We start from the raw sequence: 22,828 nt of genomic DNA, 5'->3' as shown, positions 1-22,828 counted from the left end.
CTTTTGCGGTTTCCTCAAGGCAAAGAAGCTCAGCCTCGGTAGTTGACGTTGTAACCGTCGCTTGGCGTGCTGATTTCCATTGAATTGGGCCGCCAAAAAGGAACATTATGTATCCCTGTGATGATCGTCGTGTTGCCTCGTCGTCTGCGAAGCTGGCATCTCCAGCTAGAAGCAATGATTGCGCACTCGGTACGCTGCCGTAGGAGAGCGCAAGATATCTTGTTGCATAGAGATATCGGATACACTGGTTGATTGCTTTGATGTGGGTTGCGCTTGGGTTGGTCAGGAACCGTGATAATTGCGAGCAAGCAAAAGCGACGTCTGGTCTGATCATTATGGCTGTATAAAGCACACTTCCGACCTTCTCCTGGAAGCTTTTTATTTCTTCCTTCGTTGCCTGCCCCTCGTTTGGTTTGAACTCGTACTGCGGAAGAGGGGTGGCTGGATTTATTGAATCCATGAGGTCGAAGCGCTTAGCAACCCGTTCGATGTATGCGTCGTGGACCAGGTAAACCTTGTGAGCAGTACGGTCTCGTATAATCCGCACTCCGAGGAAGTAATTGATCGGTCCATTCTCCTTGAGGTTGATGTATTCTTTTATGCCGTCGACGACCTCCTGAGCCGCCTCTCGGTCGTCTCGATGGTATAGAACTATGAAGTCGTCGACATAGAACACCAGCATCACCTTCCTGTCTGCGGTTTGGTAGATACAGATCTCCTCGTGGCTGTATATCATATCCATACTACGAAGTATGGAGGTAAAAGTCTGGAACCACAAGATTGGCGAGTCTCGCAGACCGTACAGAGCGCGTTGGAGTCTGCCTACTTTGCCAGTGATCTTGTATCCCTCGGGGAGTTCAACAATCACTGGTTTTTCGCTCTTGATGGGCGCGTTGAGGAATGCGTTGATGGCATCATACTGGTCAGCCTCAAGGTCGAATTGGGCAGCTATTGCCATCACAAGCCTGAAGGCCTTTGCGGCGAGCGTTGAAGCGTACGTATTTTGTAAGGGGTCGAGTGGTTGCATGTCCCCCCTTACACATATACGTGCTTTTACCTCGTAGACCTCGTTGTCAGCGTCGTGCTTGTAGGTGTATACCCACTTCAATGGAAGTGGGATCCCTTGTTTGGGATCACGGTCGACCTCCTCCCATGTGCCAATATCCTTCAGCTTTTTCATCTCAGCGTCCATGGCATCCCTGAGCAGCTTCTGTAGTTGCTGTGGGAGGTGTTTGATATCGCTAAACTTCTTTGGTGGGCTCAAGAAGTCAACTTTGTTGGGCCGTGGTTTTTGACCCATGCCGGGGCGCTCCAGGTAGGTCCTGTGGACTGCCCCTTTTATCACTTGGTGAAGTGTTGTATGTCCTACACTGCTTTCCTCCATAGCTTTCTGCTGATCAGGCATGAAGGTGGAGAAAAAGCAGTTCCAGCGGCGGTTGTGGTAATCGCCGTCTTCTGTATTCGAATGTAAGAGCGTCGCGAAGATGCTGCCGTCGAAGCGTTGTGGAGGTCTGCGGGCCCGGTTTGAACGTCTGGGACCTGACGGAGCTTCACTTGGCACTCGCTGAGGCGGTTCTTGTGAGCTCTGTTCTTGTGTAATAGTAGAGGTTTGTTGTGAGGGTTCCCTGCTGACGTCGACTTCAGCGTCAGGAATTGCATCCTCGTGATCGGCACCTCGTCTGCCGCGTGCTTCAGCTTCCTGCTGAGAGCCGTCAGGAATTAAGGGCTCAAGAACCTCCGCGGTATGTGTAAGCGCTCTTGGGGAGGACTGTGGACTGCGCAGAGCCGTCTGTGACCCGGTTGCTACATCCCCTTCCTCACCCCCACCCCCGAGCTCGCGCAAGGGGGTCATCTCAGGGGTTGGTAGTGCCGGCAAGGCTATGTCAGCCTCGTCAGTATCATTAACCGCACCCTGGAGTACGTCTGTCGGTTGCTCAGCGTCCTGAACAGTTGAAAATCCAACAGTAATACTATCCTCGACCACAGAGTTGTCTTGAGTGTTGGCATTTCCGAAGTCCAGATCCACTTCCCCGAGTGCTCGAACTAGCTCATCGTTGGCGTTGAAGAGTTCTTGCATTTCTCGGATTACCAGATTTGCTTGTTCGCCCACGATAGCTTGCTCCTCGTGTGCGGGATCATAAAAGACTTCTTCGTTGAACCTAACATTCCTCGTAACAAACACCTGCTCGAGCGCGGGCACCCAGACCCTGTATAGGTTGTGCGTTTCTGGCACATATCCAACCAGGTATCCTATATGCCCGCGGGGAAGCACTTTATACTCCTTCCGACGTATGCCCCTCTCACGATCCCTGTGAAGAGGGTATGCTCGGCAACCATATGCGTAGAGACCGCCAAGATGCGGGGTAACCGGTTCGGAATCCCGCACTCGGTGGCCCGTCTGCCACCAGCGTTGATATCGCTTCTGCCAGTTGATTTCCATTGTGATGGGCGAATCTCCATCGTTGGCCTCTCGTGGGGTAATATTATGGATAAAAATCGCTGCCAACACTGCTTCGTCCCAGAGATTCTCAGGGAGGTTCGCAGAAAGGCGCATCTTGCGAGCTTTGGTGATTGCGAGTTGACCTGCTCTCTCGGCATTGCCTACTGGTTCCTTCGTATGTGGAGGTGGAAGCTCTATTCCAATTCCTAGCTCACCACACCACGTCTCGTAAGCGCGTCTGACGTTTGCGGTGAGGAGGGCGGTCTCATTGTCGCTTCTGAAGAAGCAGATTGGGGTTCCTTTCTGACGACGGATCGCTGCCTCGAGGCTCTGCAGTGCGAATAGCACTTCCTCCTCGGTTTTGTTCCTCAAAGGGAACCCCCTGAGCTGTCCACTGTATTCGTCTGAGGCGATGAGCATGTATTGTCGTCCACTCAGAGATGGCTCGAAGTGGAAGAGATCCCAGTGCACACGGTACCATGGCCGTGAGGCTCTTTTTGAGGGTGGTCCTCTTGAGATCACTGACTTGGCTTCGGATATTGCACATGCCTCACACTCAACTTGTGATGGGGGTTTAATACGCACACCACGAGTCTTGTAGAGGAGTTGACGAAGGGCATTAGGTCCGAGATGGCCAGTCCTGAGGTGCCAAAGGAGCGCGCTGTCAGATCTCTCACGGGTGCGCTGGTACGAGCGACGGAATTTTCCACGGCTGACTGGTAGCATAATACCAGCTGGGCTCTTCAGGACACGCTTGAGGTCTGCGGAAGAAGGGTAGGATTGGAGGAGCTTGTATTCGAGGAAGACTAGGTTGTTCTTTCGGATGAGCTGCTTCTTGACAGTGCTCTTGCGGAGCGTTCCTTGTCGTAAAGTGCAATCCAGACCGCAGTACCAGAGTGCGCTTCTGTTTAGAAGAGTCTCCGAGACTATGTTGACATGGAATCCCTCAACGTAGGCAACGTTCTGAAGCCTCAGATCGCATGTTCCCTCCCCCTTAGGTCCGTCCAAAACGCCTCTCATGATACGAGTACCGCGTGCGGTAACAGGCAGTGTGGTAGTTCCTGATTCGACGTAGTCATCGTCGCCTGACAGCACACAGCTCTCGGGTTCAAGTAGGCTCTTATCGTTGACTAGGTGCATTGCTCCACAGCTGTCCATTACCGTGCTCTGGGACAACGGATGAGCGCCACCCATAGGGGTACTGAAGATTGCGTTTATCTCTGCCTCCTGACTCTTCATGAGTACAGCGACGATGTGGCCGTCATCCTGGTCTGCCGTTGAGCTCGCAGTGGGTTGGTTGGAGGATCCCTTCGGTTGCCGAGGCTTCTTTGGGGTTCCATCGCTCTTGAGCCAACCAACTTTCTTGAGCTCACCATGGAGGGATTTCCATTTGTTTGATTTGACCGCGGCAAGGACTTCCTCCACATGGCTGTCTGTCATTCGCATTGGCGACCCACTGGTGTTACGGCTTGTAAGTGCCCATTCCAACTTTCGGCACGCCGAAGGCCTCCAGCGGTGTGCGTGATTGCAAGGGCAAGTAACGTCCCCCTTGTCGTTTGCGTTCTCAACTGAGTCAGAGCGTCCAGCGAAAGTGGAGTAAGCCCCTCCTTGACCTGAAGGCCGTTTGGTGTGCGCCTCCTGGGTTACCAGGCTAAACGCATACGCAATCTCCTCGAGGGTCCTGGTGTGTGTTTCGAAGGCCATTGATTCGCGGAAAGTCTCATAAGTGCGTTGGCCCCATGTAGGGTTGAGTCTGGACTTAACCGCATCCAGGAAGTCGATTATGGCGATCTCTCCGTCAATTTCCGGGATATCGTACGTTTTGGCTCGGAGGTAAGCAGACTGCCACTCCTCGTACCAGCGTTGGGGGTTAACTCCGGTCCTCGCTTTGCTGAGGACTTGTCTGTACTCCTGGCGAACCGCACTCCTGACCATGGCCTCGGAGGGCGCCAGTTCCTGCTTCAGTCGTCTGACGATTCGTTGTACGCTGAACTTGACGCCGTTCTCGGTTGCTTTCTGGAATGCGTGTTCGTAGAGAGTGGCGTTAACTGATTTTCCCAACCACTGGGCGAGGAGTTTGATGTGCGTATTAACACTGTTACGTTCAGGGGCCATGATTTGATGGTATTTGGCAGAGAGCTCCCATTCCTTCTGAATATTCTCGAGCGTATGGATCCTCTTCACGGGTGCGGTATGGGGATAGATTTGATTGCGTGAAGTAGGTGGCATAGCTGGTATCGTAAAAGGAGTTCCAGCTGGATCCTGTGGGTTGCTCGTGCTCGAGGAAGTCGAAGGGGTCATGCTGGGAGTTGGGGCTGGAAGTTGCTGGCGATGGATTTCCCAGTCCTTTTGGTCGTTTTCGAACGCCTCACGGCGTGCCTCGTAGGCTCTTTGTTCTTCTTCATTACGGGTTGAGAGTAATAGTTCGAAGTCAGAAGGTGAAGTGAACGCCGTGAGAGGAGTGAGGAGTGCGTCGGAGTCTGGAGCGTCTGGGTCGACGTACTTCCAGACCTCGAGTCCCTCACTCATAAGGCGGAAGGCCTGGAACCATTTGATCCAACTGTCGCGGCCAGTCAATTTGGCTTGGCCAAAAGTGGATGTGAAGATGTCGGTCATCTTGAAGAGAACGTAGGAATCGTGTTGATGAGTGCGTTATCGTGGTATGGGGTCTTAACTAAGAGCTGGGCTCATAACTGTCACGAGTTATGGCACACAGCAATGGGCATACGGAGTGTGGTAAAGTGGCTTAACCTATCAAAGTGGAAATAGACAAAAGAGAAAGGTCTATATACAGGATGTATGTGATATACACGTGATACAGCACGTGACGGGCGCTTCGTGAGATGCGGTTACTATCCCTGTTACGTGACAACAAATCGCCAGTTCCTACCAGCAGACATCCAGTCCATGAGTGCGTGGCTCATTTGGTTGAACACCAGGATAAAAAGATACCCGTGCCAGCAAGTCCTCTGCGAAACCTGGCGGGCGCTCTTGTTCGAAGTCCCCTGCAGGCATAGAGCGTTGAACAGACCCCATTCTTTTTGCATCATTTTTTTAAATCTATTTCCTAGTGTTTTGTTCCATTTAATTCTGATGGTTCTAGGCATTCGTTTCCGGGTGGTTCGGGGAGTGTATGTAGCTGCTCCTGTGATCGAGGGGCGGGCTTGGGAAGTGCGACGATCGTCCAGACAATCAGCGGAAGGAAGACATCGAGATTGGAGTTGGCACTAACACTTTACTTGGAAAGAGCGATTCCATCAAAGATCCTACGTACCTTTCCTAAATGCGATGTGCTCATCTACCTGGCATCCTCCAATATCAATCCCTTCCCATCATCGTAAGAATTTCTCTCAGCTTAAATTACGACTTAGCAGGCTTTGCAGAGCTCTGGAACACTACAGAAAACATCATTCTATTCATTTCATCTCTTAGAAACATGACAGACCTACACACCCGCCAGTTCTCCCACGTCGGAGGCACCTCCTCCCAGCTCCTCGACCGTCTCGCTGTCTCTGAGCTCTGCAAAGGCTGGCCGGTCTACCGCGACGCAAGCGAATGGCTAAACTATCGCTCCCTCTTCACCAAGGATGCCTACGTCTGGACCAGTGCGTTGAGCCATAAACCCCCTTTTATGATGCCACCACTCTCACAAATATCTTGTCTTCTAAGCTGACAACACATCGCATGTCACAGCTTGGAGCGGCGCACAGCCTATCGACGACTTCATCCGCATATCAATCGCCGGAAAGTCATCGGGAGCCTTCATCATGCATCGCGAATGCGGCACTCTCGTCGAGCTGAACCAGGAGACGAACCGCGCCGTGGGCAAGATGAAGGCCACCATCACCCAGCGCTTCAAGCACCCTGAATGCTACGAGTACGACGTCGACTGCGACTGTCGGTTCCTCTTCTTCTACGAGAAGGCGAAGGAAGAAAGTGGTGATGAACAGAGAAATTGGAAAGTTGCGTACGTCAAGCTTGTCTACGAAAAGGACAAGATTGTTGCCGTGGACGGTACCAGGGCACCTATCTTTGCGGACGAAGTGTTGGCTAGGTATCCTGAGGGATACAAGTACCTCGGAGCTGCGCAGAGTACTTTGGGATACGAGATTGATGCCAAGCTTGTCACAGGAGGGGATGTGAGGGTCTGCCGCAAGATGTATCAGAGTATAGAGAGGTGGTTGGAGGGGGAAGATGGTCCTGTTGGTCTTTTCGAGACTTGAGGAATTTCTGGCCACAAGAAGCAAGTATTATACTAGCATCACTCAAACTCGGGTTGAGGCCTGGGGCCATGTCTTTCTCGCCAGCAGGTTGGCCTCTGGATTTCAGCCTGAAAGAAACCACCATTGATAGAACCTACTAGGTATGAACAAAATAGCGAATATGGAATAGCCGTCAGAGGAACCAGGTTCCGATAGAGAACATTCACATGCCATGAGATAACACATCATCCTACATGATGAGATGGAGTGAGGTCGTTGAAATAGTGCAAGATGTCTGCACATCTCTCCACAAGGCGTGCATAATATTTCATAGCGATTAGCTAAGCAGGAATCGCGCCATCACGGGCTAACGACTCACGGGGCGGGCGGCGTGGCGGATTCAGCTGTTAGATTTGTTTCTTCTTGGAACATTTCACCGGCCCAAGACATGAGCTGGTGTGCTTCCCAGAATGTCTCAACCACGGTCGGGTAAGCGGGTAGGAGGGTCCTGGGAAAGACTGACGCAGCTCACACGAGAGAGGAATGTTGGCGATCGCGTAGTGTGTCTATTTGTGCGCATCGAACTGCGTGGCCGTGTCCATCGGGCGGCCTAGGCTTCGGCTCTCCGGCGTCCCGGAGTACGTTATCTTATTGATGAAGTGTAGAAATGAAAATAGTTGAAAGTGAACAAGTTGATTGTCCAGTTCGACAGCGTCATGCATGCAGGTGTGACAATGAGCGGAAGTCCAGGCACAGCGCACAGAATGAATACAGATGATGGACAGCACATGGTAAGGTAATAGAAGATGCAGAGAGATGGGACGACATCGGGGAAGGAGCAATCCCGTGTCAATGCATCGTCCGTTCTTCCCCCCAAGTTTCCCCCTGCGTCAGCCAAAGCGCTGGTTCATCCAATGGGGGTGCTTCAGGTGCGATGCACTGGCTGAGAGATCTTCAGGTCCTTCAGGTCCTTCCAGCACAAGTGGCAGCACAAGTGGAGACGGCCCCAGCGGGCTGGCTGCTAATGCGCGGTGCCTGGTTTTTTTTTTTTCATCCACTGCCACCTCAGGTTCCAACTTCCAGTGAGTTGTGCTGGACACCTTGGACACCTCGGTGGAGCCTGTACTCCGTAGTCAAGTCCTCGAGTCCCCCGAGAGAGGTGTGCGGTGTGGGTGTATTCGTACCTCACGTGATGTCGCTTGTACTCAGAGAGCCAGGGCAGTCAGGCAAGTACCAAAGTACCCCCGGGCTCTCCTTAATTTCGTGACGTGCCTATACGACCGTCAATGTTTTCCTCCACTCCTCTGTGACCCCCCGTTTTCCCTCCTTTTGTGTTTTATAGACATCTTTGTCCCACCCGTTGTCGATTCCCCTTTGCACCTGTTCACTCTTTCACTCTTCCCAGTCATTCTTTTCGGTCCACGAAGAACCACCAACTCACTACACTCTTTTGTTTATTATAGTCACAGCCAAAGAGTCTGAACAACGCAGAAGAAGGCCTTTCCTAGTCCGCCCTTAAATTACCACCCTGGGACCCCTTTCCTCCACTCGACGATTCTACAGATCATCGACCAGACGCGACAATTCTTTATTATTTCAACCCGTTTTTTAACACATTAATCCAATCAAAATGAAGGCCTCCATCTCTCTCGCTGCCCTCACTGCCCTGGCGGCCACCGTCGAGGCTCAGAACTACCTTGGCTTCAACTCCGGTGCCACCAAGGCCGACCGTTCCGCCAAGTTCAAGGCCGACTTCGAGGCCGAGTTCAAGACTGCTCAGGGCCTCGTCGGTGCCCCCGGCGACTTCAACGCTGTCCGCCTCTACACCAACATCCAGGCCTACTCCACCCAGGACCCCATTGAGGCTTTCGAGGCTGCCATTGAGACCAAGACCTACATCCTTCTCGGTATCTGGACTTCCGGCACCGATAACATTGACAAGGAGATCAACGCTCTGAAGACCGCCGTCACTAAGTACGGCACCAAGCTCACCGACCTCATCATCGGTGCCTCCATCGGTTCCGAGGACCTGTACCGCAACTCCGTCGCCGGTGTCAAGAACAAGTCTGGTGTCGGTGCCGACCCCAAGACCCTCGTCGACTTCATCGACGACTTCAAGACCGCCTTCAAGGACACCCCTCTGTCCAAGGTCTCCATCGGCCACGTCGACACCTGGGACGTCTGGGGAAACTCCACCAACAAGCCCGTCCTCGACGCCGTTGACTGGGTCGGTGTTGACGAGTACCCCTACTACGAGAACGACAAGGGCAACACCATCGACAACGCTGGCAGCCTTTTCGACAAGGCCTACGAGGCCACCGTCGCCACCGCTGGCGGCAAGCCCGTCTGGGTCACCGAGACCGGCTGGCCCGTCACCGGCGAGACTTGGGATGAGGCCGTCCCCAGCGCCAAGAACGCCCAGAAGTACTGGCAGGAGGTCGGTTGCCGCAAGCTCTTCAACAAGGTCCCCACCTTCTGGTACAACCTTCGCGACTCCAACCCCGACAACTCCATGAAGTTCGCCATCACCAAGGACCTGTCCACCACCCCTCTGTTCAACCTCACCTGCCCCACCACCTTCGACACCCCCTCCAGCACCAAGACCGCCTCTGCCTCCGGCACTGCCACCGCTAAGCCCAGCAGCTCCTCTGGCGCCAGCTCCGGCTCTGGCTCTGGCTCTGACTCTGGCTCTGGCTCTGGCTCTGGCTCTGGCTCTGGCTCTGGCTCTGGCTCTGGCTCTGGCTCTGGCTCTGGCTCCGGCAACAGCACCAGCGGCGGTTCCGGTTCCGGCTCTGGAAGCGGCTCTGGCAGCGGTTCTAACTCGACCGTCTCCACCGCCTCTCCCTCTGCCACCTCCGGCTCCGGCTCCGGCTCCGGCTCCTCCGGCAGCGGATCCGGCTCTGGATCCAGCGCCAGCAGCACGCCCTCCGCGGTTGCTGGCTCTGGTGCCGCCGGCCTCCAGGTCTTCACCACCGGTGCTCTGGCCGTCGTTGCCGGCGCTTTCGCCCTCCTCTACTAAGAGACTCGAGGAGTAGTGCACTCACTCGTCTTGTGGTCAAATTTTTCTAGCGCATTGGCAAGGTGTCTTTTGATTCCCCCTTCTGGACATGTGTTTTTTTCGGTATCATAATCATGGATAGATCGAGGATAGACTGAAGGAGAAAAAAATGTGATTAATCCATACACTCATTAAAATTGTACAAATGGACCCTGCGGTGACGATTGTGACTAACATGTGTGACCATTTTTGTGTGACAATATCTGAAGAACACATTTACTCAGCTTGTGACAAGCTGAGAGCATTGTTCAAACTTCAGTGCCAGGCTAATCGCGTCATACAGGGCTCGAGCTATTCCTCCCGAGCAAATGAACGATTCGGTTCGGCAAGGTCGAGGTGTGCGGGCCGCACGCCCATTGCCTGACCTTGATTCACGATGCAATTGGGCAAAGCGCGGTGGCAGCCAAGCCGGCCAAGAGGAGCCTCCCTCCCTCCCTCCCATCCACCCCCGTGGTCACCACCCATTTGGCATCCCACCCCCCCAGAAGTCGGGAAATGAGATGGTGCTGATCAGTCCCCACCATAAGGAGGCCGCACTTGGTTAGGCACTAGGGGGCAAGTTGGCAAGCATACGAGGTCTGGACCGTCGAGCGGGCTCCGTTCGTATTCCCTCTCCCAGTCGGCGGTCAACCATCAAGGGGGGGGATATCCCGTCCCCGCTGAGGAAGCGAGAGGAGACTGGAGAAGGCTGGAAATTCTGAAAGTGACACAGAGTCAAGAGGAGATTCGAGACTCGAGGGAAAGAGAGGAACTGAGGACTGTGTGATGGTACGAGTTCACACTCATACACGGTAGAGAGTGGGAACTGGGAGAGGGACGAAAGAGGAAAGGCATTCATTCCCACATATCCAGGCGCAGTGGCGAGCTAAATTTAGAGCTTGGACCCAAGTGAGTGTCTCGTTGCGTTGTGTCCCATGGGACGTTCTGGAAACTGGGAACTGGGAGAGACGGCTTCGAGTTCGCTGTCGCGCCGTCGGACGCCGTCGTTCGGCACTGTTGGGATGTGCATTTATTCGCTCAGTTGTTTATGCGGATTTTTCCCACGGAACATGAGAAGAAGAAAGGCGAAACTTGTGTGAATACCTACGCGATTACGTACAAAACGTTTCTCCAATTGTCAAGGTCGCCAGCGGAGCCCGTTCAGGTACGAGACGAATCACGATGTCTCTGTACCTGGCGCTAGACCTAAGACGGGACTTGATGGTGAGGTAGAGTTCAACGGCACAGGTACCGGATCTGGAAGAAGGGGAGAAAACCTTCCTGGTAAGGTGTGAGCTGAGTGTGGAGAAGGCGCGTCTCTTTCTTTTGCACATTTATGCATGTTCATCCCATTTGTTCCGAAAGTTTGATTTGTTTACTTTGGCGTCCATCAGATCAGACCAGACCAGACAAAACAGAAATAACAATAAATGAGAGATGAATGGCTGGCTGATCAATAAGAGGAGAAAACTTGGCTTTCCTCGCTTGGAGTCAATACTCAATAGTGTTGGAAAGTTGAGTGGCAGTGCTGACGGCTCATGCCCTGACCTTGCTGGTGATCATCCAAAGAATCCAAGATCCAAAGGCCGGGTTTGCATGCTTAGTGCACGCACGCTGTACGGAGTACCGTATTCCACTTGCCAATTGTGTGCCAGTGACAGTTGGCAGTTGGTCTTTGTGGGCTCGCCAGTCAATATTCTCTTCGACTCCTCTGACTAGTCAATCTCGTTCGGGTATTTTTGGCAACTTTGTATTTCGGGGCGCGGCGGGACGAGACTCTGACGTTTCTGCGGGACCTTGTTCTTGTGATGCAATTGAATATTCATTGTTTATGTCGGGTAGCGGCACAATAAGCGGTAATTCTGCATGTGATGACTAGCTTGATGAAAGGACTTCGTCGTGCATTCCCCAAGTGCCTCCGTATACAAACGGCTGTTTTATGCCAAGACATTTTTCCCATCCCGTTTGTGCTTCTGGCGCGTTGTGAACCGGTTGCGGCTTGGCGGGTAGATTGGCGGAAAGTATCGGTCGCCCGACCGGGTCTCAGCCGCAACGGACCAACGGTTTTCAACCCAACGTCGTTGGGAACGTTATTCGACGTCATTGATTGTATTTATGAGTTGACGTTCGAAGCTGCGTGTGAGGTTGTCGCGATATCAAAACACATGGAGCACACCCGCACAGCTCCGATTGCAATGCTCTGCAGAGCACAGAGGCCGCCCGTTGGCATGATTACACTGTGGAAAGCTCTCCTGTACTGCAACGCCGAGACGGGTTCTTCCTGGAACGGCCGCGGGTCTCGACGGGATGCCGAAGTTTCTACCCGCGCGCTTCCGGAGCCGCCGCGTCAACGCCGTCGGACTTGCCGCCTCCAGATCTCATCACATGTTCACACATTTTGCCCCCTCCGCCCGCCTGCCGGTGGATCACTTCTCGCTCCGGCTCCATAGCCCTGAACCGAACCACGCCACGCACACAAACTCGTGCTGCAGAACTCACCCCAAACCCTCCGGAATATAACCAGCTTGCCCGGCTCTCACCGGCATCCGCAATCGCATCGAGGACCTCCCACCCTCGGAGCGAGCATCCTCAACGGAAGGGTGGCCGAGTTGGTTATGGCGCCAGGTTAAGGTCAGCTTAACATCTGTTTCCTGGTGGGGCAACCCGCGCGAGTTCGAGTCTCGTCCCTTTCAATTTTTGTGGTTTTGGCAGTTGGTCATGTGTTTTGAATGCGTGAGTGGGTTTGTGTTGAGTAGACGGTTAAGTAGCGCACGTCTTTATGTTTTATCTGGTAGTTTTTTTGGGTCTTCATGAGGGCAAGAGTAGAGTGTTGTCGAGGAAGCATTGATCAGGGCTTTGCGGTGCCGGCATCACCAACTCGAAGATGAACTCAACCTCGACCTTGATGCCCAAAGGTTTGAGAGGACTGGGTGCCACTTGGAGACAGTCATCATCCCCAGTCACCCCGTATGACACCTGGCTTCGCCCTTCACCCCGTTCATTTGATTCGAGACCATTCCTTGGCCAAGATGAGCTGTACCATACCACGGGGAACCAAGTGGAATTACTGGGTGTTGCAGTACTTGAATGCCACACATCATCACGAGCATACGAACGCTGATATGATTAATCTTGGTCTGTTTGTGGCCGCCACCGCCTCATTCATTCCTTGTGTTCTATAACCCTCATATCCTTCATAACCGAACCCTTCTCATCAAGACCATCGTCCTTGACCTCTTCCCCAAACACCTCCTGCATGCGTTCCAGGCTGTGACCCCGGGTCTCGGGGTACAAGAAGTAAAAGACGGCAACTTCAACTACAAGCCACACCACGTACACCAGATAATACTTCCATCCCAGAGAGTCCATACCGATAGGGTTGACAAACTGGTTAAAGAACGACGGGGCCTTGTTGGCAAAGACGAGAATACTAAGATCCATAGCTCGGAGCCTGAACGGAAGAATCTCCGTGGGGTGGAGGAAGAGGAAGAGGAGTGGGTTCAGGCAGATATTGAAGGCGGCGTAGAAGATGAAGATGAAAGCAAGCGCAGCCTGACTAGCGGCCGTGGTCCCCTTTGTGTTGTAGACTGCAATACTGGCCGTGAGCGACGAAAAGGTGAGCCACATGGCGATGCCGCCTCCGACAAACATCCACCGGCGGCCATTTCTGGTCGACAGAGCAGCCGCGAACAGAGCCGTGGCGTAGTTCACGGTGCTGATGACTCCGTTGAGCATAGTCTGCTTGCGCTGGCTGGTGATACCGATGCTCGTGAAAATCTTTGTCAAGTAGTAATACGATACCAGACCGTTCCCACTCCATTGGCCAAACACGGCGAGAGTGACAAGAATCAAGAGTCTCTTTCTTCCTGTTGGCTGGTATCTTGAAGAAGAGCTTTGGCCCAACATCCTTGACCTGCTTCTTGAGCTGCAAGGCCACCTTCATCTCGTGGAACTCTGCGACGACCAGAGGATTGGTTGGGTCCCCTCCCCCGTGATGCTTCACGAGGATGCTGAACGCTTCGTCGTCCCGGTCCTTGTAACAAAGCCACCGAGGCGACTCATCCAGGAACCACACGAAAATCATCTGAGTCACCGCCGGGAGCGCCTGCAACATTGTAGGAAGCCGCCACGCCCACGACCCGGCGATACGATAGCTCCCAAACGTGACCCATCCGGCCGTAAGAGCGCCGAGGTAGAAGCTGGTATTATACAGCGAGCCGAATAACACGCGGTGCCTTGGATGTGCGAGCTCCGAGATCAGTACCGGCGCCGCGGCGTGAGCCATGGTGATGCCGAAGCCGACGACGATGCGGCCGCCGATGAGGATGGACCATTTCCGCCCGAAGCGGTCCGAGACGAAGGCGGAAAAGGGGGTACGCGGCGCTGGTGAAGCCGAGGAGGGCGCCCTTGGGGCTTCCGAATTCGCGGTTCCATGCAGCGACGCCTTGGAGGCCTGTTAGGACGGAGCCGTCGTAGCCGTTTTGTTGCGCAGACTACGAGGCAGGCTGGTGCGAGGATGCTGTAGAGGCGGATGAGAGATGGGGTGAGGGAGGAGAGGGCGGAGCGGGTGTCTGAGGCTAGGATTTCTTCCACCGTCTGGGCCCGCGGGGGCAGAGACTCGGAGTCCATCGTGTTGGCTAAATGAAGGCCAGATTAGACTTCGGAGGATGGCTGTGAGGAGGATGACTTCTTCACCCGGGTCTCTCGGGTCTATTTATGCTGTTTGACAGCCATGATCTAGGGTAATTTAGTCGCCAACAGATGTGTCTAAGAAGAGTTGTTCGCTCATATGGAAGTGAAGTCCAGGGTCGATAAGCTCCCGAGCCTGTAGCGTGATTTGCCAGCCTTCTGGCAGCAGGACTGTCGACAGCTCATCGTTATGCAGAATGAGCTCAATCTGGATCTGGAGTCCAAAAAGCCTACAGAAGCGCGTGAGTTGTCTGAAATATCAGGTAACAATAGGTATGTCTCGATTCTCACATTCTCCAAGAGTTGATGGGGAACAGAAGGAGCCCAAACGGCTCCTGGAGGATCCCACCATGCAGCACCCCGATGATGGCGGAGGAGATTGCAATCTTGGCGCCTTGAACATCTTCGTCGGATAGGGCGGATGACCCCGAGGGATGTAGACAGCGATACACGTGAGAACGGTAGAGGATCGTCTTTGCGGCACAGTAGCGTGCCTTGAGGTGTCCTCTCAATCTTTGTCGCATTGGTCTGAGTGAACGAGGGGACAGTAGTTCGACTTCTTCGGCGAGCGGGAGCGTCTCGAATTGGAGGTCGGCTGGAAGACACGCCTTCCACTCCTCAATCTGACGATTCAGTTCCCCCACGATGGAGTGGGAGGGGGATTGCACTCTCTCTACACACCAGTCAGCACCTCGCAATGAGACTCAGACCACAAGGCATCATTACCTTTGTTGTTGTACAAGTGAAAGTGTATCCGGTTCAGGAGTCTCCTCATAGCAACAAGTGCCAAGAAGAAGAACTGAGTGTCTTTGCCTTGAGAGTCTGCGCCGGAGTCCGGAAGTAGTGGCAAGGGCACTGAACCTTCAAGACTACTCAAGCCGCTGGGCGGGAAGTCATACTCGGCAAGGATCTGACTGTCAGTCAATTAGCAAGCAAGCTTTCGGGGGTCAAAGATGAGAGCCTCGGTACCTTTCCTGCAGATAAGCAATCCAGTACAGCTGGCAGTGGTGAGCCTCTAGTTTCGCCTGCCTGGTTCCAACCTGTCAGTGAATCTCGCATCCTGGCTGACAGTCTATGAATCATTGGACCAACAGCGGCAGTAGAATCATGATCACAGAGCATGCCTTGTGAATGAAACGCCAGGAGTCGTGGATCCTGAATATGGATGAGTTGAAAAGGCTGTTGAGCGTCATTAGCGTTCGGCCTGCATCGCTACAAACATCCAAGCTGTACTTACGCCATGAGCAAAAGACGCTGGACGCCCACCCAGTCCGTTTCTTCGACGTCTTGAAACATACTACACGCAATAGTGAAAAAAGCCGAGACCGGCCTCATGCTCTAGCATGGACTCTGCGGAGTCAGACTGGGTCCATTCTGTTTTACCGGTCTGGCACGCAGCTACCGAGCCGAGGGAGAGGACGAGTGCTACCAAACAGCTATCGAGACTGCTAGCAAACCCTACCCTGAGAGCTTGGTTGAGATGATGGCTGCAGAATCGGTCTTCGTCCAACACAAGGTATTGAGGATGGAAATGACTGAAGTAAGAGTCGGCTAGGTCACGCAATTGTGCCAGTGACAGGTTGGATAGCCAATCTTGACTTTGTGAGGAAGTTCCAGCAAGGCACCGTGGGGGTGCCCTAGTTCTGCGCATCTTGGGCCGCTGGATCTCCAATGCGACTGGATATCGTAGATCAAGCTCCGTCAGAGTGAGTGGAGAGCAAGGCCATGATAGGAGATGCTGCGGTGCCGTGTAGTGCTTTTCCGGGATGGCGAGTTCCTGCCGGATCTGGACCGATCCCAGTTTTGAGGGCGAAAACACACTCATCGGGCTTACTACTTCCATCGCGTCAGAGTTCTCGGCCGTCGTGAAGTGATGGCCATGTGAACGCGGCTGCTCATCTGTAGTGGTCCGAGGATCCTGTGCATTCTCCATCAGAGTATCCAGCTTGGCTTCCATGCGCTTCAGTGTGTCATTCAACTCTGTTACAGAGAGATTCTTCCTTGGCAAAATTTAGTTGACTGGAATACCACATTGGGACGAGCTTACTGCATTACTTTGATGTGATGGTTTCAATATATGCACATTGCAGCCCCAACCTTCTACATCGCCCGCAGAAAGGTTTGGCTTCATCACAACTTCGTCATCCTCTCTCGACATGGCGCGCAGACCTTGAGAGGTCATTAGCAACGCCCGTAATTTCCGACTTGTGATACTTGCATTAAGCGCTTGGCGACGCGGTGCGTTACTTGAGAGCCGAGTTCGCGTCGTTTCGGAGTCCATATTAGTCCGGTGTTCCGGTCGTACGGAAGACGGCGGTGCAGGCTTGGGGGGTTTGGGGCCATTGCTGCTTAAATGCAGTCTGAGGGGTCTGCCAAGACGCCGCAGATGGCGCTGGTCAAGCCCCCGAACAACTGTAGGGCGGAACACACCCGCGCTACCGGAAGAAAGACGGTGGAGGGCCAACAAAAGTTGCAACGAGGCTACAAATATCTAGAAGCATATCTCATTTATCGACAATGGTCACAAAGTTCATCATATTTGATTAGCAGACATGTCAATTGAGACTCTTCACTGTGAGGGCTCTGATGACAGATGAAAGATTCCATTAGCTAAGCTATCCCAGGACCCACCCGGCGCCGGAAACCCCACATGACCCGGTGCCGGATTGCCGAAGCCGCAGGCGAAAATAAGATCGTAATATATGCGTTTTATCCTTATTCACATTTTTGGAATATTTACAGAGAACGGTCGTTGCGCTTATGCCGGGCATCCGCTGGCGGGGAAGTTGCAGCTGCTGGTCTTGCCACCTCCCGTGATCTTGGTGTTCTCAAAGGTGATGTCGGAGCAGCTGCCGTCACCGCAGAGGATGTAGTAGTTGTAGGCGTCGCTGGTGGCAGTTCCGGTCACGTCGATGAAGTGGATGCCAGAGATCTTGACACCGTTGGTGGGGGTGCCGGTCGGGCCACCGTTGAGGTAGTCCTGCTGGACATCAATACCGTAGGTGTCGATATCGGTGAGGGTGATGTTCTTGTACGTGACGTTGTTGATCTCGCCGGTGGTGCCGGAGTTTGACTTGATACGGCAGCCGTTGGAGCTCTTAACGATCTGGGAGTTGGAGAAGGTAACACCGTCAACGGCGTTGTTGCTCTTGCCACCGATGGAGCCGATGCTGAGGCCGTGACCTCCGTAGCAGTACAGGTTGTTGACAGTGATATTGGTTCCACTGGTGACGGCGACGCAGTCATCCTGGTTGTGGACCTTGATGTTCTCCAGCAGGACGTTGTCACTGGAGGAGATATCGAAGCCGTCACTGTTGTGGGCGGCTGCCTTGCTGCCGCTCTTAGCGTTGGGCGCATCACCAGCAGAGTTGTCGAGGACGAGGCCGGAAACGGTCAGGCCCTGGTTGCCGGTCATGGAGAAGCAGTGGACGGGCCAGTTCTTGATGTTCAGGTTGGTGATCTTGGCGTTGGTGGTCTTCTTGACAACAACGAAGTGGTTGGGCCTATTGTCACTGGTTAGTTCCGATTTTTCATTTGCCCTGAGAGAGCAGCCACTCACTTGTCGACACCACCGTTGGATCCAAGACCGTCCCAGTAAGCGGCACCATTGCCCTCAATCACATGCCCGGGAGCGCCAGTAACAACAATGTTGGTGCCGGAGATGATGATGGGGTCGAAGCTGCTGTCGACAGTGTCGGCAAAAGTCTGAGCGCGGAGTTAGTACCCGATCTTTTGTCTAGTCGCAAGTCGGAAAACATACGGTTGTGCCGTCGAATGTGACCTTGGTGCCCGTCTGAAGCTTGGAGAGATCGATAGCACCGTTGGAGGGCGCAGCAATGTTAGAGAGCGTGATGTCGGTGCACGTCTTGACAGCATTCGCAATGTCGTCGTACTTGGTGACAACACAGCCGGTCTAAAGTGGGCGAGAAACGGGTCAGTCAGATTGCCGGGTCTTGGCGCGCATCGGATGGATCACGGATCGCATAGGGCTGACTTACGGCGTTGCTTGCGCGAGCAACGGTGTTGGTGTAACGAATGTGAGGTGCGCGGTGGCCATAAGGAGACGCCGCTACCAGAGCGACGTTCAGCAGAGCCGCAGCAGGGGCAGTAAACTTGACCATCTTGGCGTGGAGAAAATAGAACAACGGTAGTGAAATCGAACAAAGAAGTGAGTGGTGGTGAGAATCGAAGACTGGCTGGGGAAACAAACGCCAAGTCGGGCGCCAAGGTAATGTGTTATATATCTTTCAGATCCAGTCTTGGCGAGCGCAACGGAAGAAGAATATGGCTTCACTGATTGGAGGACATTTGCAGACCCTCATCCGTCCGAACGGGTGAACAAGACATTTTGGGAATGACTGGCATGCCTGGCAACGCGGCTCAGTGGATATTGCAGGGCTTTGTTCGGTTGGATCCATCCGGAATCAACGAACGGGCTCTGTCGATATGACTTGAAATGGCCAACATCATATGTCAAGGTTTGTTTAGTGCGTCGGCCGTTGCACCGATCAGGCGCTTGTTCTTGAACAAGAAGGATTTTGTGGGGGTGAAGACCTGCATCTTTCTAATGACAGCGTTTCATGTCAATCAGGAACATGACATCGGCCAACGAGCGTTGTTAGAGCCCGAGTTGATATGCGGGAGAACTTGCTATCTTCTGCCCGGTTGAGGCGCACCAGTTGAGGCGCACCACCCCTTATTCTCTCCCGTCTCCACCGACTAATCTCTTTGAGTCAGGGGCGCGTTGAAGCAACCGGTCGAGGGCCCGAAAGCAGGGACCCCCATCCGTTTTCACAAATCTGCAATCAACGTGACTCGCTACAGAGGTTGAAGCCGGGATGTGGGACAAGCGTTGTTGAAGCCTCAAAGGCCAGTTGAGGTGTTGTAATTCATCAATAAGCGCGGTCTCAGCAAGTCATGTTTGCGATGACGAACTTTGGTCATCTAATGAAGTTTGCGCCAAAGTCTGAAGGTTCAAGACGCATGGCACTTGAGAGGTATCGGGACGTTTAACGTCCGACATCTTTGCAAGACCATTGGCCCGAATCAAGCATTGACTTCCCAGCAGGCCACGCGCACCGCCTCAGCTTCGTCCAGTCATGGTCTCTGCGTTTTGGGGCAACGCTCTTTTTGTTTCGTTTCTCCGGGAAGTCTAACGATCCGTTCTTCTCGCTGGTGGACAAATTTTAAGCGACGTGCTACTTGCAAAAAATGCTCAGCCGAACGGTGCTTAAGATGTGCCTGGCAATTGAACGGGTTTGGAAATTCCCATTTTGAGACTGGAAGAAAAAGTTGCCAACGAAAGATCAGTCAGCAATCATCCGAAACATGTCCAGATGAGCATTGGTGTTGGAGATGAGAGCAGATGAAAAGGATGAATGACGTAAATTGATCTCAGTGACACAGCTCTGCCCCGCAGTCAGAAGAATTTCAACAATCCGAGGCAGAATTGCCTCGGATTGAGGGTATAATCTGCCGGCAGAAATTTGAGTTTAGAGTTAGGGGCACGAAGTTTGCATGAACTCTACTCTTATTGAAAACAAAGAACATAACACAGGCCATGTGTCTGTAGTGAGCGTATTATAATTGACTTTGTCTACCTGTTGCGGAGAAGCTCTTGGGGAAGCTTTGGCCAAACATCAGGAGCTTAGACTTTTGCTTCTTGCACCTCTCAACCTTGAACTGCATTGGTGAGTATGGAATAAGTTAACCATGACTCAACAGACAATGACAAGTCGGTTTTCGGCACAGTTCACAAGTCGTTTGATGAAGGCTGCGTTGCGCTATGTTCAGAACCAGTTGTTCAGTCTCCTACGAGACTATCATTATTCATCGATATATCTATACAAGCAGCGAATGTCCTGTCGGGTTGTTTCCCGTGCTTCGTTGATACCTAGTAGTGTTCAGTATCCATTGCAGCAAAGTCAACCTTGAATTTACGAAAAAGAAAAACCGGGATGTATCACTCTGAGCGAGTAGGAACTTAGTCAGAAAAGTTGTCTTAAGCCTCGCTAATGCCTGCTTCTAGGAACATCTCTTTTGGAATACCGATAAAGCTTACTTACCTAGCAAACTCTGAAATATTGATGTCCACTAAGCAACGATATTGAGTTACGGGAAAGGCCTCAAGACCTAGTTCACGCTCACGAGGGAGGTCCATCAAAGAAGAGAAAAGAAACTTTATGCTTGCATCTAAGAGACATCTTTCGTGGAAGAATTGTGAGTTGCACACAGCTACGGCCAAGGAAGCCGCTGACAGGGAGAAGGCCCTCGGTACCGAGAACTACAAGAAGCGCAACTTTGACGAGGCTATCGCACACTACTACAAGGCGTGGGAGCTGCACAAGGACACTTGTATCTGAGAAATGCTCTGCCGCCTCAGTTGATCTCAATGCCAACCTTGCCCTGATGCTTTCCTGACTGCAGATACTCGTACGCCTCTTTCAGCTGTTCCAGATTAAAGACCTTGGGATCAATGACAGGGCGCAGCTTGTCCAAGTCGGCTTCGACGGCCCGGCACATCTCTTCGAGCTGCAGCCGACTGCCGCACCAGACTCCGCGAACGGTAACTAGACTCAGCCACGAATCCAAAAACGTTGGCATGTCATGCTCAGGCGGACTACCGCCAGCAAACCCTGTGGTGATTATAGTGCCGTCGAGTCTACAACTAAGGAGACTCTGTCTTAGAGTCGTTGGTCTTGCAACTTCGACGACCAAATCAACGCCAATGCCTCCGGTCAGCTTTTTGGCCTCTTTCCCCCACTCAATCGTCTCGCGATAGTTGATGATATGGTCAACTCCGAGCTTTTCGAGAAGTCTCGCCTTCTCGGCTGAGCTAGTGGTGGCAATGACCCTCGCTCCAACAGCTTTGGCGAATCGAATGGCGAAGATGCTGACGCCCCCCGTGCCCTGCGTGAGGACCCATTGCCCAGCTGAGACTTGCTTACCAGGTAATCCAAAAAGGGCGTTCCAGGCAGTAACGCCGGCACAAGTCAGGGCTGCGCCTTCAATGAAGCTCAAGCCCTGGGGTAGTGGAACGAGTCCCTGCTCGCTGAAGGCCCCAATGGTGCGGAAAGTGCCATCGAGTACAGCACCGAGTCCAGACTTTGGAAGGTCGTCGGTGAGCGGGCCTGCGATGTATCTCTGAGCAAGTGCCGTGAGCACTTTATCGCCTGGTTTGAATCGAGTTACATGCTTGCCGACAGCTACTACAGTGCCTGCGCCGTCAGATCCGGGAACAACATCTGGTTTGACGTCCCAAGGGTATCTGCCCTCAATTATGGTGAGATCTCGGTACTATTGGCAAGGTCAGTCGACTGGAATATACACCAAACGAGAACGAGTACTCACGTTCAGGGTGGCGCCTTGTACTAAGGTAGGAGTAAAATTTAGTCACGTACAAGGGCAATGAAAGTGTCGGAACGGCAAGGCTGATAAGGAGCAATGGGCAGGTATCGTGGGCTGGCTGGCGCCTGCGCTGGGCGAAGTGGGACAACCGGCTTAGTCATCACGGCCGGTTAAGGTGGGGCAACCACACAGGCCGTCCCCACCTACTTCGATCGGCCCCTGCCCACAATGTAAATAGGAAGAACAACAACAGAAATTATCACGGACATCGACGTGATTGTTGCCGAAGATACATCCTCATGAGGAAATGTATCACGCCTGTGATACCAACAGAAAGGCAACATGATCAACTAACACTTGACTAGGACCTGGTGTGGAGGCAATACTACTGTATTGGATCTGATGATGATGAAGGGAAAAGCTGAGCGCTGGCTGGGCTGGATATCTGGGCAAGGTGTAGGTGGGGCAGCTCCGAGATGTGAAGGAGCTGCCTCACGTGACCCACCTGCACCTGCCACACCTGGCTGTCACCAACCTCTGGAGACTCTTGATCCGAGATCTGCAGAGAATCTAAGCCCTTCTCGCCGACAACTCTCCATTGCCTGCTCGTTTTGGGGATTGCTTGTGTCATGGTGTTCGGGTGTTTCCGGTAGGTCGATACAACTTTAGCACGGAGAACCTGAGATGTTCATCAAGTGCTTCCTCACGATCGTCTCTGTGTCGAATTTCTCGGAGGTGAGACTACACTGTGCTCTTCCAACAATTTCCCCAACTTATATATAATCAGGAGCAGGCTGCAGAACTCACAAGATCCATAACCATTAGGTCTAGCTGTGGGCTTAGTGACAAATGGAACTCTCAGGCGGTGGTTTGCTGATTCATAAGCACTAAGGGACTTGAGGCCGTGGCCATTGCCCATGGGGATTACAATTGTGATTAGACATGATAACGTTACATGCAATGGCGTAATTGTATCCCATCAACTGCGGATCTCCAATAATCTCTGAAGCTGATCTTGTATAGGTATTCTGATTAGATGCGTCAGAAACAATCGAGACAGAATCGTTCCGACAGATGTAGGAATAAGAAGTGATTTGGCACTATCCTCACGTA

At 52.9% G+C, this 22,828-nt stretch overlaps 7 protein-coding genes and 1 non-coding gene across 8 annotated transcripts; 3 read left to right on the top strand and 5 right to left on the bottom strand.

Moving 5' to 3' along the window:
- Nucleotides 1-4,013: 4,013 nt before the first annotated feature.
- Nucleotides 4,014-5,311, bottom strand: BDP81DRAFT_473085 (uncharacterized protein; the record flags this gene model as incomplete). The annotated part of the gene is made up of 2 exons (XM_060594641.1): nt 4,104-5,311; nt 4,014-4,053 (listed from the first exon to the last, which is right to left on the bottom strand). Exons 1-2 carry the CDS (start codon nt 5,054-5,056, stop codon nt 4,014-4,016), a joined length of 993 nt encoding a protein of 330 aa, XP_060443465.1. The 5' UTR covers nt 5,057-5,311.
- Nucleotides 5,312-5,867: 556 nt separating this feature from the next.
- On the top strand, nt 5,868-6,977 carry BDP81DRAFT_432117 (uncharacterized protein). Its single transcript, XM_060590741.1, has one exon. The coding sequence runs from the start codon at nt 6,208-6,210 to the stop codon at nt 6,661-6,663; it is 456 nt and encodes a 151-aa protein (XP_060443464.1). The 5' UTR covers nt 5,868-6,207; the 3' UTR covers nt 6,664-6,977.
- A 471-nt stretch (nt 6,978-7,448) lies between these two features.
- On the top strand, nt 7,449-9,859 carry BDP81DRAFT_482564 (glycoside hydrolase superfamily; the record flags this gene model as incomplete). The annotated part of the gene is made up of 2 exons (XM_060595015.1): nt 7,449-7,571; nt 8,279-9,859. The coding sequence occupies 2 exons, from the start codon at nt 7,449-7,451 to the stop codon at nt 9,659-9,661; spliced, it is 1,506 nt and encodes a 501-aa protein (XP_060443463.1). The 3' UTR covers nt 9,662-9,859.
- A 2,414-nt stretch (nt 9,860-12,273) lies between these two features.
- On the top strand, nt 12,274-12,372 carry BDP81DRAFT_t218. The gene has a single exon. It is a non-coding gene; the product is annotated as a tRNA-Leu (tRNA).
- Nucleotides 12,373-12,841: 469 nt separating this feature from the next.
- Nucleotides 12,842-14,308, bottom strand: BDP81DRAFT_462605 (uncharacterized protein; the record flags this gene model as incomplete). Its single annotated transcript, XM_060593919.1, has 3 exons — nt 12,842-13,552; nt 13,584-14,062; nt 14,143-14,308. The coding sequence occupies 3 exons, from the start codon at nt 14,306-14,308 to the stop codon at nt 12,842-12,844; spliced, it is 1,356 nt and encodes a 451-aa protein (XP_060443462.1).
- Nucleotides 14,003-16,668, bottom strand: BDP81DRAFT_482562 (uncharacterized protein). Its single transcript, XM_060595014.1, has 9 exons — nt 16,587-16,668; nt 16,424-16,537; nt 15,695-16,368; nt 15,606-15,654; nt 15,461-15,547; nt 15,338-15,397; nt 15,095-15,282; nt 14,660-15,041; nt 14,003-14,598 (listed from the first exon to the last, which is right to left on the bottom strand). The coding sequence occupies exons 3-9, from the start codon at nt 16,323-16,325 to the stop codon at nt 14,427-14,429; spliced, it is 1,569 nt and encodes a 522-aa protein (XP_060443461.1). The 5' UTR covers nt 16,326-16,368; nt 16,424-16,537; nt 16,587-16,668; the 3' UTR covers nt 14,003-14,426.
- A 458-nt stretch (nt 16,669-17,126) lies between these two features.
- BDP81DRAFT_451348 (family 28 glycosyl hydrolase) lies at nt 17,127-18,489 on the bottom strand (the record flags this gene model as incomplete). The annotated part of the gene is made up of 4 exons (XM_060592618.1): nt 17,127-17,871; nt 17,928-18,073; nt 18,129-18,281; nt 18,367-18,489. 4 exons carry the CDS (start codon nt 18,487-18,489, stop codon nt 17,127-17,129), a joined length of 1,167 nt encoding a protein of 388 aa, XP_060443460.1.
- A 2,172-nt stretch (nt 18,490-20,661) lies between these two features.
- On the bottom strand, nt 20,662-22,346 carry BDP81DRAFT_352632 (zinc-binding dehydrogenase; the record flags this gene model as incomplete). The annotated part of the gene is made up of 3 exons (XM_060586230.1): nt 20,662-21,664; nt 21,719-21,738; nt 22,217-22,346. 3 exons carry the CDS (start codon nt 22,344-22,346, stop codon nt 20,747-20,749), a joined length of 1,068 nt encoding a protein of 355 aa, XP_060443459.1. The 3' UTR covers nt 20,662-20,746.
- Between the last annotated feature and the right edge of the window lie 482 nt (nt 22,347-22,828).

This window comes from Colletotrichum phormii (assembly GCF_030913505.1).
Source record: "Colletotrichum phormii strain CBS 102054 chromosome Unknown BDP81scaffold_14, whole genome shotgun sequence".
Lineage (NCBI taxonomy): Eukaryota > Fungi > Ascomycota > Sordariomycetes > Glomerellales > Glomerellaceae > Colletotrichum > Colletotrichum phormii.
The sequence above is the reverse complement of the archived record's forward strand: the minus strand, read 5'-3'. Positions and strand labels throughout refer to the sequence as shown.